The following is a 15,510-nucleotide window of genomic DNA, read 5'->3' on the forward strand; positions in this document are numbered from 1 at the left end:
AAATATTTGGTAAATTTATTCATAAGTTTTCGAAAAAAATAATTTCTATTTTAGGGGATTGTATATAAACCTCCTGAAAAACTTATCGGTTAAAAAAAAAAAAAAAAAAGGGAGCACTACTAGTGCTAGTGCTCCTTTTTTTTTTTTTTTTTTTTTTGATCCGTACCGAAATAATAACGTTATTATTTAGAAAGCCATTCTTAACATGGGGAGGGCATTTTGTACCTATTCTGTACCTTACAATTTAATAAACGCAGATATCATAAAACTTTAAACTTGAAAATACTATTTAAAAAAATAGCGCGGATCAATAAGTGTACTTGCGCAATAAAAAAAAATAATAATTTTAGAAGTTAGAATAGGGGATCAGTTTCGCTTGTAAATTTAACGGTAAATGATCACTTATTTCCGATCCAGAAGTTTCTAACTGGATAGCGGTTTAAGTGTATACATAAATAAAGGGCGTGAACAAATAAAACCAAAATCTGTAACGCATGACAAATGTCAACGATGATTGCTAAGAAATAACCTTAAAGATTTCGCGAGATAAATAATTATTACATGCTCTCACTTCTTAACCATTACCACTAACGCTAAGTCCGAATGGCAATAGACACACTAAAAATATTTAAATAAAACCATGTCGTTCAATAGGTGTATCAGAATTTTGGGGGAATTTTTGACACCCCTAACACGAAACTGTGAATAAAATATTTTTAAAAAAGTGCCGGCGCGCCTTCATGCAGCCTTTTATTTATTTTTTTTTTTTTACGTAATGAAATGAATTGAATTTACGAGTTAAATATTTTTCAATTCTTACGATATTTTCAGGGTCAATGTGAAATTTTATGCTCCTTTCAGTAAACCAAATATAATATTTTAGACAAACTTTTTTTTTTTTTAATTCACCCCCCCCCCCATTTTGAAATGTCTATTAAAATTTAAATAATTAATTTTCTCACCTCGGATTTATATATCACAAATTGAAGATAAAAAATAAATAAATAAAATAATCTAAGTTAAAACAAACAAACAAAAAATAGTTTTGTGCAAATTTACCTGTAAAGTCAAATTTAAAACATTTTTTTTTTAAACACGTTGATTTTTTTTTTTTTAGTGAAACCTCACGTTTTTTAAATTTTGTCCTGAAAAGATTGAAAATCTACAAAAAAAAAAATTTTCTTTTTTTTTTTTTTTTTTAGATTAAAAAAAATCACTCTATAAAGACGAAATAAAATATATTAAATAAAAAAAACTCATGTATTTCTTTAAGAGAATAAAAAAAAATAAAAATCTGTCGAGTGGAATTATTTTTATCGACAAAAACTAAGTTAAATGGAATCCTTTTTCAAATACGATGGTCCATATTGACTAACTTTTGTTTACAGCCAGCAATAGAAAGGGAGATTAATTATGGCCCTTACAGGCCACTGTAGTTCTTAACTCGAATAAAAGGAGACATTTGTCTCCCTTTATTACACTTTTGAAACATCTGATGGCATGCTAATTTTTAATACTCGCTTAAAAATGTATTTTATTTAAAAAGGACATGGAATATAAAATATAAATATAAATTCTTAACAATGAAGAATGGAAGTACCCATTGATTAGTATTTTTTTATAGGTAAGTGATTTTTTGGAATTTTTATATATATATATATATATTCGAAGTAAGTTAAAATTCGTTGATTTTCTTGACATCTTTTTTAAAGAAAACCGATTAAAAAAAACAAAAATTGCATATTTTGCTATTAAACCTGATATTATTTTAAAATTTGGTCTTTGCTCTTTTTATTGAAAAAAAAAATAGGGTTTGAATTACATTTTTCAAGTAGTTATAAGCTTCGAAAGATAGTAAGTCTAAATATTCAAGTTTTCATCACGCATTTTAATAGTGATTTTTCTGACACTGCTAGTGCTAAACTCAAATTTACATATGTTAAGGCCTAAAACTGCACCGTTTGTTCATTTTCACCAGGATTTGATGTCCCCTTGGGCAAATGCTGAACTTAATCATTTTTTTTAGGCCTCGTTCACTGTGCACTCACGAGGGACTATACATGCTTTACTTGTTTTTGTTTTTTAATTCCCTTTTTTTGTATTTTTAATTAATCCATAATGTACTTTTATTGCCTTTTTTTTTGTTGACAATCAGTAGTTTTTTTGTGAGTCATATAGTGACCCAGTGCACGGTTACATCTCGGTGGCCGTGCCCAGCATCGTCCACCTCTCTGGTCAGTTTAGTGTTTTAACCTACTTTCTATTTGCGGTAAAGTTTGACATGAATTCAATTTAACGAGGGGACGGGGTGTCACTATGGCAGTGTACAAAAGTAAGAGATCGGATCTGGTAACATTCCCTGGTAAGAACACCTTAAGAAACCGGCAACAAACTACCCTCTCCCGAAGGAGGTAATGCCTGAAAGGATATTCTCCTAGGACTGAACTTAACCATACCTCATTCGTGTATCGGTCATAAATCCGGACATTTCTTTTCCTCTCTCTCATGGAGAACAGCCTCTGTAAGGTAGTTTGGTCATATGATGATGACACGGAACTTTGAAGAATGCATGGAGTATTGTTGCCCCACAGCTAGGTTGGTGCATCTACCACTAGTCTCTCACTGTTAGACAGTGCCAAAAACAGAATTTCAAATCTAAGAGGTCCCTCACTATCGAACAAGCTCCAACCTCTGTTCCATCATTGTAATGTTGCATTCCTGTGCCTGTTTTACAAGTGCTTTAATGTAATGTGCTCTGATTAGCTTGTAGTACTTGTGCCTCGCTCAACATACAAATTCCTGACTAAATCAATAAGCAGCAAAATCCCAACCCTTCATTGTAGAAGTACCTAGATGCTAGAGAGCCTTCTATTTTAGTAGTTTCTTCTCTCGGACTGCGAGATTTGAAATTTCCTCCCTGTACTAATCCGCAGAAGTTTATGTAATATGAACAGACATCTAGCTGCTCAACTCAATCCCAAATAGTAGCCCCTTATGTTCTAAGTGACAATATGTTTTGTTTGTGATGAAAAAGTTTGTTGTTTTTAAATAAAAAAAAAAAAAAAAAAAGAACCCTTTGGGAATTTATACAGCAGTCACAAAGGGCTTCCAGACAAAACAAAGGAAGACTTCCTTCTCTTCCTGATCAACTTGACTCCCAAACAAGGCTATTTACTACTGAAAAAAATACTGTTTGAAGACTGTTGGCAAATAAACTTTCTTAATTCCTTTACTGTGACATTGTTTTAACTTGCAGCAACCTACACCGTTAAGGGTAGGTTGCTGAAATATATTATTTGTTATTTATAGAAAGGCTTTGTTTTCCTTTCATGTGACAATTCTGTGGTTACAAAATATTACAGGAGTTGGTTTCACAATGTGAAGATTAACTTCTATACTTACTTACTAGAATCAGAATATGTGAAGGTATGAAATTTTAGGTAAAATTGTAGGCCTACAGTCTATGCACTCCTCCCCCCCCCAAAAAAAAAAAAGAATTGGGAGTTATTCTCCTTAGATCAATGTCGAATTATACAAAAATGTGTTGTTTTTATAAAAAAAAATAAATAAATAAAAGCTGGACCAAAGAAAAAGATATAAAAATCTAATTATTTGAATTTTGAGTTATCATTGTCATTCTGTTCGTTTTCTTTTTCTCCTTGTGTTGATCTCTGCTTTCTTGCTGGACTGCCGACTCTATGCTCTCTCATTTTTGCTGTGTTTGCATAACCGCTTGCACAGACGATTACAAGGAATACAGGAATACAAATGAAAATTGAACATATCAAAATTATATATTCATCAACATTTTGCCTTTATTTCAAGATTTCCTTGGGATAATTGATTTGAAGAAATAAAATACAAGTACAATATTTGAAAATATATTTGTGTTTATAATGTGAAATGGATGTTTTTGTTCTATCACCAAATAAAAAAAAAATAGCCATTAGCATGCAAAGTGTGTATAGCATTCCTTGCATGGAGTGAGTGAATCTTTTTTAATGACATATAGCCATTAGAATTTAGAAAGATCTGATTTTTTTTTTTTTTAGAATAAATATAGTTAGAAATTAATGTGTGTGTATATATATATATATATATATATATATATATGTCTATATGAAACGAGTGTTTCTTTGTTTTTATTTATTGACTGATTTTTTTTAATTTTCTCATCAGTATTATTTTCTGTGGTGTAAGTTAACCTCTATCTAAATTTAAGTTCTGTTCTTTTAATATGAGTTTACTGATTAAAAGAAGATAAATTCTAGAAGCTCTTTCAAATCTAGATTACCTCTAAACACTGAATACTTTAGTTATATTAATAACATTTTAATCTTTCTTCCTAAAAACGCACATAGAATATTAAAAACAAATTAGACTCGAATCCTCCATAAAGTTTACCTATGAAACAGAACAATCACTCAATACCATATCTAGACATACTTATAATAAAATTTAACAATAATCTATCCTCCAGAGGAAAAATTACACACAAAAAGACATTTCTACTCGCACCATAATAAAATAAAAACAGGCTTAATAATCAGTTTCTTCCTATGTGTATTCAGAATTTGTAGTCCAAAATTATTGGATGAAGAATTCAAATCCATCCCAACATTTTTGAAAACATTGCAATACCCTACATATTTTATATTAAATGCTAAGAAAAAAGCTATACAAATGTTTTCCAGAAACAATAAGCAAAAATCATATATATTTTTCTCATAAACAGACATTTTCTTTTTCTCACTCACGTCAATAATCTTATAAGTTGCAACACTCTAAACAAACTAGGAATTCCAATAATATAAACCACATCACAAACTATAAAACAAACATTAAAATCAACAAAACATTTCTAAAACAAACCCATGATGGTATATATACTATCCCATGCCATAATTGCCATCGTATACATGTTGGTGAAATTCAACAAAGGCTAGAGAAAAGGCTTAGTGAACATAGAAGAAAAAATATCAATTACTTGAATGCATTACTCTTTCATTCACCACAGCATGGTCATTCTTTTAATTTTAAGTGAGCTAAACCCATTAAATTCATTTTAAATAAATCTTGTGGAAAACTTCTTGAATTCGCGTTCATTCTAAACTCAAACACAAACAGCATAACAGCTTCTAAAATTTGCCTCCTTTAATCAGTAAACTTATATTAAAAGGACAGAACTTAAATTTAGATAGAGGTTAACTAACTTACACCACAGAAGATAATACTGATAATAAAATAATCAGTCAACAAATAAATAAAAACAAAGAAACACTCATTTCACATGCACATCCAACATTTCGAATTCTAATGAGTATATTCATTTAAAAAAAAAACATATCCTTCTAAATTCTAACAGTGTAAAAAAAAAATTTTTTTTAAATCCACTCACTCCATGCCATGAATGCTATAGACACTTTGAAGGTTAGTGGGGTTTTTTTGTTTTTAAATTTTTTGGAAATAAAACAAAATCATACATTTCACATTACAAATGCGACAAATATATTTTCAAATATTGCATTGGCTTTTTATTTCTTCAAAAAATCAATCATCCCAAGGAAGTCTTAAAATAAAGACAAAACAGTGTTTAACATATAATTTTTGTTTGTTCCTTTTTTCATCTCTCCATATATAATATATATATAAAGTTATAAAATATATATGGCGATTAAGCTACACCAAATATTCCGCGTTTCATCCACTCTAGTATTCTTCAGGCTTATGTAAGAATTTTGTGGTTGTCTGGCGTTTTTATATATGCACCTTTTTATTGAGTTTTTAGTTAGCCAATCAGCTTTCTAGTATCCACCGTGCCTGTCCTAATCAGCCAATGAGCAGGTACTTATAGGACAAAGGTTCATGTGACCTCCGTTTGACCTGTTCCTTTGTGTGTGCTATTTAGCATAGATATCTAGTGTCTTGACCTGTTTTAAATCTAGATTAAGTTTTTTTTTATGTTAGTTTATATATCTATATATATATATGTGTGTGTGTGTGTGTGATATTTTATGCATATGCATGTTTATTTATTTATTTTTTATTTGTTTATTTTCTATTGTTTTTGTTAGTTTTAAAATTATTTTGTATCTCCATCTTAGAGTAAATTTTATCCTTTGAATACAGTTGTTCGCTATTTCTCTCCTACAGTTTAATAGATGTTGGAATTCTTTAAAGTATAGGATAGAAAATTTTTCATGAAGGCATAATCTACATGGATCGTCTAGGTCTCTACATGATAATTAAAGCATATAATAATAAAATATTAAATAAAAGCAATGAAAACAACAACAAAATAAACAATAAAAAAAGTGGACACCATGACAAAAATATAACTAACACAAAAGACATATATGTAACTAGTAGAAATAATAATAATAATAATAAACCAAATCTGGACAACAACAACCATACTAAAAATAAAAATACTAATAATGAACAAGATAAATGCAACTGTAGATACCGCACACCTTGCCCACTTCAAAATAAATGTCTAACCAAAAGCATAGTTTACCAAGCCACAATATTAGCGAAAGAAACCCGAATAACAAAAAATATTATGTAGGTATGACATCCTTCGATTTCAAAACTGGATATTATGACCACAAAAGTACATTCAATATTAAAGACACCATATGAAAACAACGCTAGCAAACAAATACTGGGAACTCAAGGAAAGCGGACGTTCGCCGGTAGTCGAATGGAAAATAGTAAGACAAGCAAACACATGTGGAGACCTAGACGATCCATGTAGATAATGCCTTCATGAAAAATTTGCTATCCTATACTTTAAAGAACCTCAACATCTATTAAACTGTATGAGAGAAATAGCGAACTGTGTTCACAGGTTAAATTCACTCTAGGATAGAGATACAAAATAATTTTAAAACTAACAAAAACAATAGAAAATAAACAGATAAAAATAAATAAACATGCATATACATATGTTTTTTGACAAGCTACGTGTTTTGACAAGCTTCTGGGTTTGACCTTTACTCCTGATCTGAAATGGAACACGTACATCAAGTCTGTTGCCAAGGTCGCTGGAAAGATGGTGGGATCCTTCTACCGCTCCAGAAGATATCTCACTACTGATGCAATTCTCTATCTATATAAAAGCCAAGTACGTCCAAGAATGGAATACTGTTGCCATATCTGGGCAGAAGCTGCTAAAAACAGCCTATCCTGCCTTGACAGAGTACAAAATAGACCTCGTGGCTTAGTGGGGGATGCCTTTTTCTCTACCCTGCAACCTCTCTCCCACAGAAGAGACGTTGCGAGCCTATCCTTGTTTTATCGTTATTTTCATGGCAGGTGCTCGTCTGAACTCCAATCTCTGGTCCCCCCCCCTCGCCAATCTTTCACGAAAAACACCCGTCTAGCTGAATCCACTGTGAAAAATTTCCCCCACTCCATATCTGTGCCTAAATCAAAACGCGGATTCCATGAACAAAGCTTCTTTCTTAGAACTGCACGCCTGTGGAACTCTGCTCCGTCTGCCTGCTTCCCACCGGACTACAACTTGGATGTGTTCAAGTCCAACGTTAACAAATTCCTAATGAACCGCCCCCTTAAGTAAACACTTCATCAAATCTCCACACTAACGTAATGTACTTGCAATAACCCTTATCCCTGAGTGGCTTCCGGGCCTTGATAAGTGGTGATCACTGTGTAAAAAAAAAACAAAAAACAAAAAAAAAAAAACTATCACACATCTGTGTGTGTGTGTGTGTGTGTGTGTGTGTATATATATATATATATATATATATAACTAACATTTAAAAAAAAAAAACTTAACCTAGATTTAAAACCGGTCAAGACACTAGATATCTATGTTAAATAGCACACACAAAGGTACGAGTCAACCGGAGGTCAAATGGGCCTTTGTCCTGTAAGTGCCTGGTCATTGGCTGATTAGGAAGGGCGCGGTGGATGCTAGAAAGCTGATTGGCTAACTAAAAACTCAATAGAAGGTGTGTATATAAAAACGCCAGACAACCACAAAATTCTTGCATAAGTCTGAAGAATCCTAGAGTGGATGAAACGCGGAATATTCGGTGTAGCTTAATCGCCATATATATTTTATAGCTTACTAACTAGCTCTACCTACGTATTGAGCACTGTTGAAGTAAATACTTTAAGTTTACGCACAAATTTATACTTTCATATATTAATTTTATGTGAGTAAATGAAGTAGTTATATATATATATTTGAGACGACAATCATTTGTGAAGATGCTGCAATCATCATCATCATCACATAATGAAAAAAAAAAAAAATAGTTCAGTCACCATTGATCTTTATTTACCTTAACCCTAACCCTAATATCAGCCTCAACAGTGTGTTAAAACTCCATTTCCTCACCCTCCCGACAATTTCTCATTATTTCAAACACACTTTTTCTCCTTGAACCCATTTATGATTAATTGCACAGAATTCTGCGTTTTGCATTACTTTGGAACATCTTCCATTAACTAGATGCCTTTGGATGTTTTTACATTTGACTTCTCCACTTTTACCAACATTTTTGATTTTACCGTCTTTGGATTTTCTACTCATCATTGATTTGAACATCCATTCGTGTGAAATTACTTTTCATTTTTTCTCCACTTCCTCTGCTTCACTGTTTTTTTTTTGTTTTTTTTTATGCTAGTATGATTAAATACTTTACAAGCAAAATCTCATTCTGCATTTTGCTAACTCCTCACTTCTGATGAGAAGGAAAGTATTTCTTTTGAAACTACATGGATTAAAGGCAATCCATTTTATTTGTTTCCTTTCCGAAAAATAAATGTTTTTAACTCTTGTTAAAGTGTTTTTGTAACATATTTTATTAAATTCTTGTACTTATATATATAATTTTTAAATCTTAGGCATAATTTTCATATTATAAAAAAATAAAGTCGTTTATAAAAAGACTGGATAGGTGTTTTTGTTTTTTTTTTAAATCTAAAATGTACTTTTGCTTGACGTTTTCCAAGTGTCAATTTATAAGTTTCTGTTTATAGTTGATACTAAATACAATATGTCCAGAGTAGTGTTTTAAGATTGGAAGAAAAGGCCTCACTACTAAATGGACATTTTATTGATTGAATACAATTTCTATAGTGAAACCGGTTTATTTACTGAACCATTTAATATAACAGCTGGTTGCGTTATAACATGGCCCAAACTGACATCTCGGCTGTCTGCTAAAAATGATATTGATGAGCATTAATGGTGAAGAAAAGAAAGAAACTTTCTTCAGTCTTTAATATTTTATTCAATATTGATTGAATGAAAAACAATGTCATTTTTTTCTTTTTTAATTGTTTATCTTTAGAGTGTGTTTTTACATTATTTAAGTATGAATTGAGTACATTTTTAATGAGTTTTTGGTACTTTTCCATTTATTGACTCTCATTCCCGTGAATGTTGCTTTGACAAAGTTTGGCAGCTAATATAAACTGCCGAAATATGCTGAGTGTTGATCAAGCGAAAAATATTCAGCCAATGAAAAATTGATAACAAACCAACTGTGGGTTTAGCCAATGAAAATCTCAGCAGATGACAATAAATTCGCACTTTTTTTTTTTAATTCCCAAATGGACATATCAAAAATCATAAAATTTATTTACGTATGGTAACATGGCAACAATTAAAAATCTCAAGAGAGAATGTGATATAGAACACACTATCACCGGCTGCAAAAACTTTCTGAGAGACATTTGCCAGAATTATTTTCTAAGGAATCTCTGACAGATTGGTAACTCAGGGCACACTGGAAATTGATAGCTACCTAATAGAAGTTATGTCCCGACAAAAATATGAAAAAAAAAATTCCATCATAAACCACATTGCAGAAAGCTACCCAGTTGGGGAGGTTCTGTCTTATTCCTTTCTGCCATTGACGACAGCCTTTCAGTTGAGTAAAAATATTCTTAATGGAATATCCTTTCCAATAACCACACAAAAAAATTTGAAATCTAAATGAAAAAAGATGTCCCCACCTTCCACAAAAAAATTAATTAAAAAAAATAATACATATATATATCTTTTCCAAAGATTTCCTTATAAAAAAAAATGTTCTTACAAAAAAATGTTCTTACAAAATTTTCAGAAAAAATAATTTTTCCTGCAAAAAAATTTGCCATTGCGAAGGAACCACTTTTTGGTTTTTAATTTGGCGATTTTCATAGCAGGGCAGACAAATGAAATTTTCGAATGCATGTTTTTTTTTTTATTATTTTGTTGTTGAGAAAGTTTTTCTTACACATTTATTGAATTAAAATAAATTTAAGAAATTTATAATTGCACAAAAAAAAGATGTTTTTTTTTAAATTTTTTTCATAACAAAGTCAAAATTCTGAAATTTTGATGAGTAATAAAATATATTATTCTGAAATTTTGATGAGTAATAAAATATATTAAACTTCAATGTTTGTAGGGAATGAAAGATGTCAAAATGTATAACTTTAAACATTTCTAAATATTTTTAACATGTATTGAAATGCGTGTGAATTTTGAGAAAACTATTTTTTTTTGTTTTTCAATTTTCCAAGCAAAGTCAAAACTTTATTGTTTGTAATGAATGAAAGTTGTCTGCCCCTGCTATGTACTCTCCAAATCTTCAAACTGAAAACCAAAAACGTGGTTCCTATACAGTAGTGCATAAGTGCCAAAAATCTTATTTAAGCAAAAAACAAGGCATTCAAAAATTATTCTTAAAAACTTTTCTTACAAAAAAAATTTATAAACTATTATAAAAAAAAATGGCAAAAAAGTTTTCAGTTATTTAACAAAAAAAGAAATAAATATTATCTTATGGTAGGTCGATGTTATACTTTTATTTATTGTATTTCCATTTTCCTTCATTGTAATTTATAATACAATAAATGCCGTTCTTTTTTTTATTAGTGTTTTGAAATTTGATTAGCACTTGGCATATTCCAGCGGTTTACGTTAGCTGCTGGGTTATGCCAATGTAACACCACAGAAATATGGGTCAGCAAATGCAAAAGTACTGAGTTTATTTATTTTTTTATATCTATTGCTATGATTATTAGTAATTAATTTTTATTTACAAAAAGGAATTTAATGTCAAATCTCTATTTACTTGCCGGCTCATGAGAGTAGAATTAGACACAAGGTCAGTTTTTAATGTAGGGAAATCTAGCTTCTCCAAAATGGGATTCTGAATTGGAACAACAGTAAAAATTACCCTTTCTACAAGAATTTCTCTTCATTGACTGAGAACAGATACTACACTTTGAAATATTTATTTGCACAAAATATACAAAATTACAAGTTGGACAAATTAGGCACAAGGCCAATCAAAAGTGTGGGGATAATGGGCACCGGTGATCATCCTTGGTCTCGAATAATTAAAATTGTCTGTCCTACTTTTAACTAGAAATATATTAATCACCACAATACCACATTCACTCCAAGGTTGTCCTATTTAAGATAAACCCAAATTTGAAAAAGTTTTCTTGAAGCTAAATATTTACAGAGATTACATTTCATTGGCAAGGAAATAAGGAATAAACAAACAAAAATTGGTCAGCAAGTCCCTCCCAACCCTTTCTAAATCATAGGCCAAAAACAAGCAGGTCAATCTCTAAGTGGGAGTGGGATCTAAGTGTGGGAGAAAAGAAAGAACGGGTGGAGTTGGGGAGTAGGTGGAGCCCTTTCAAGATTAGTGCACATTAGGGATGAAAAGAAATAAGTGAGGAGTGGGAATCTTGGAGGCTTTCTATTACCAGGGAGGTGGAAACTCATTCATTCTACTAGCTAAGAGACTATAAGCTTAAAAATTTACCCAAAGGGCTGGGGTCTGACAGGACCTGGAACCATGCACACCATGCTAAGGCAGGGAACACATACTCATACTTGACTTCTCTTCTTATACACAAGCTTGCCATTCTTATCCACCAGGTTTCAAACTCTGAGAAATGTAATCTTTCTGATCACATCTGATCTTGACCTTCAGCTTGTGCTTGAAGAACACAATCAGATCCTGATCAGCAAAAAATTTAATACCTTGGTTCACTCTTAGGCACAACGTACATACCACCATCCATGCTACAGCCAAGATTATGAGAAACAATATCCATTCTTTCCTGTCCCACAGCGGGCCGATATTGTTGATATCATAAGAAGCATTTAGCAGGCGAGGATGCTCGGGATCGATATGAGCCATCATATATCCTAGTCCAAAGACTGAAAAATTTAACAGTATAATGACTAACACTTTTTTAAGTTTATGCCAGATTTCATAAAAAATATATTGTCATATAAATAAAAACGGTAATAAAAATAATCCAATTTTCAAACAGATTTTCAGCACCATCACTCTCTCTCTCTCTCTCTCTCTCTCTCTGCCCTTTTCTCTCTGTCATTTTCTCTGCTCTCTGAAAATCAACTGATTGGTTTCCATCCATCCTTTCATTTATAGCAGTTGTTGGTCTCCATATATGCTGATTTGTTAATCACATGCAGATCAATCCCAACTAAAAAGTATACAATTTTGAAAAGAAACACTTTTCACTATGTGAGTAAAGCAAGGTAATAATTTATGAAAATATATTTATGGCAATTAAGCTACACAGGGGTGTCTGTGTTTCATCCTTGTATGGAATCGTCAGGTTAAATGCATGAAATTCATGTTTCTGATTGCTGTTATACAGCCATGTGGTGCTTAGTCTAACTAGTTAACCAATCAGATTCGTTGTTATTCCCTCCCATAGGTTAATGATGTTTTTGTAATCTAACTAATAAATAGTTCCGAAAACAAAACAAACTTTTCAACAGATTTCCGACATCATCACTTTCTCTCTGCTCTTTTCCCTGCTCTATGAAAATCAACTCCCTGCTTTCTATCCAGCGTTTCATTTATCTAATCTCCACATATGCTAATTTGATATTCACATATGCAGAGCAGTTCCAACTCTGAAAATCTACAACTGTGAAGAAAGTCTATTTTTTTACTCTAGCAGATGAGCATGCATGACATGCAAAACATCTCATTCTTTTTTCAGCTGCTAAAGTGTTCCTCTTTATTGCTGTCACAAATATATCAGATATGTCTATCTCCTTGGCTCTGCTTCATTTGTTGAGGCAGCAAAGATTAACTCTTCCCACCACTCTTCTATTCTTTGTTGCATCATGAGAGAGTTGTTTTCTGTGAGCATAGGAAACCTTCCAGAAATGAACAGCCATGTTTTTGGTATAATGAAGTCAAAATACCATACTTGCAAATGCCGTATTTTTCATTGCCAACCTGAACAACAATCATGAAAGAGGACTTGCCTTATCTCTTAGGTGGACAAGTGGTTGTTGTTGTTGTTTTTACTGAGGAAGCACGATTGGTTAATCATATTTGTTTGGAACTGCACTGCAAATGCTGACATTGTTCGGGATGTGGTGTAGGCCAGTGAAGATGCTTCCTTAATCTGACTAAGGTGAACGCCATTGCAACAATAACAATAATGCCATAATTGCAAATATTGCATTTTGATTCAAACTGCATATTGTGTGTTTCTTTTGTTTTTTGTTGTTTTTTTTTTTTTAGCTCAAAGGGGTGATGATATGGTGAGCAAATTTATCACGTAAATTATTTAAATTTATTTAATTAAACAAAGAATATTGACTTGCTGGGTTGGAAACGTGTAGGAATAAAAAGGCAGAACAAAAACTTCTGTGAATTAAAAACAGTAGGATGAGGGGGAGAAAGCGAGCATATGATGGTACGAGGAGGGAGAGAATATATATGTTGGCTATTAATAATCGTTTCTATCACAATTTTTGCAGCTCCTTGCTGCATTTTCTCACAATTTTCTCTGAATTTTTTTCTCTAATAGGCAGCATAAAAAAAAATAAAAACGATATTAACTTAAAATATATTTTCCTTATACTAATGAATAGCCATTTTCTTAACTTTTTGAGCTTCAATCTTTGGTTCTTTCTTGCAAGATATTCGTAGCAAGAACTTGTCTATTTAGCACAATAGACAAAAAATATCAGCTTTTGTTTTTAGTGCTGAACCACTAAACTACGGTTGCGTTTTTTTTTTCTTTTTGTTTGGAAGGGAGGCTCATAATATTCTCACTCACTTTCCACAATAACTTTCTTTTTTTTTTTAAACTAATGAGTTACAACTTACCAAGACCAAAAACCATTCTAGGATAAGTGTTAATAATTATCAGTTAAGAGATGAAGAATATTATGAAACTATTAAAAACAATTAATGGAAAAAAAAACTATAATTTAAAGATGTTGTAGTCTGCAGGAAAATTCCCACAGTAATGTGTTCAATAGATGGGAAGCTCTTGCAAAGAAGCTCTGTTCATTGAAATTCCACTTGACACTAACTAAGCACATGGAGGAAGAAAGAAAAGCTGGGTTTTTTTTTTTTGTTGTTTGTTTGTTTTTTTTTTTTAAATCTTTCGTTGTGGTAGATAAGTGAGTTCTTGCTGCAAATGTTTTAAGAGAAACCAGAGATCGGAATCCAGTCGAGCACATTCTATGAAACTAATAATACTTAAGAGAGACTAGTAATCTTTTTCTTGTGAGAAACAGGTCATCCCCTACTAGATTTCTAAGTCAATTTTGTATTCTATCAAACTAGAAAAAAACACTGGGAGCGGCACTTCCCCAGATGTGGCACTAGTACTCCATTTAAGATGCCATGCTAGTAATAGTATTCTTACGTTGTTTATTTCTTTTTAACTGATTTAATGTATTCATTGCTGCTGGTGTCCATGAAAGAAATGTACCCAAAGTTTATAAATATATAATTAAAAATGTTGCTCTTATTTAATGTTATTACAAGAATTTTTTTTTTTTTTTTTTTTTTTTTTTGCAGATGCGTGCTAATGAACGAGCAGGAGCCCGTAAAGAGGTCAGTGAAATTCATCTCTTTCCATGTGTTTTTGCCAGCTGGATAGTGTCCAACCGTGTTGCCATTTTATTTTTCTGTATGCTTTAGGGGAAGGAGGAAGGTTAAAATTTTGGTACCTAAAACTGTATATACTGAGATAGAACATCTCTAATATAAATCTCACCTGTCTGTTTAAATTTATCTGTGTATGTATGCATGTATGTATGTCTACCTAAAACTTTCTACAGTGGCAGCAGATTTTCATGAGATTGATATCGTTTTGAAGCTTGACCTTTTGAATGACAAATATCGAAAAATTGGCTAAAAACACCCTCAACTGGGCACTTTCTATAAAGAGGGGTCGATTTTTTTTTTCGAAAGTCATCCCCTCTTTTCGATTGACTAGCCTTAATTTAAACCATCATCACTTCTGGTTTGGCAATGGGTGCAACAGCAAAGACGTCACTTTTTTTTTCTTTCACATTCTTTTCCTCCTTTGTGGTATGGGTTCGAGCCTGCCTGCCTACTACCACTTCTTTTGCTCAACACACACCTCCAAACACCCGGGTAATGCCGGGCACCCAGGCTAGTTATAATGATAAAAGTATGAATATAAATCAAGATGCATAATTAAAATTATTTACTT

General features: G+C 31.8%; 1 protein-coding gene across 6 annotated transcripts in view; it reads left to right on the forward strand.

Annotated features, from left to right (window-relative positions):
• Nucleotides 1–15,510, forward strand: part of LOC145243496 (uncharacterized) — a 202,738-nt gene that overhangs the window by 352 nt on the left and 186,876 nt on the right. For all 6 annotated transcript variants that reach the window (XR_013862891.1, XR_013862890.1, XM_080106450.1 and 3 more), the window contains exon 2: nt 14,850–14,885. Coding sequence is in view for 4 of the 6 variants with exons in the window: in XM_080106450.1 (XP_079962576.1) it covers nt 14,850–14,885 (36 nt within the window). In the remaining 2 variants the exon portion in view is untranslated. The remainder of the gene's footprint in view (nt 1–14,849; nt 14,886–15,510) is intronic.

Source organism: Euprymna scolopes, chromosome 22 (genome assembly GCF_053919585.1).
Source record: "Euprymna scolopes isolate OS-2025 chromosome 22, ASM5391958v1, whole genome shotgun sequence".
Lineage (NCBI taxonomy): Eukaryota > Metazoa > Mollusca > Cephalopoda > Sepiida > Sepiolidae > Euprymna > Euprymna scolopes.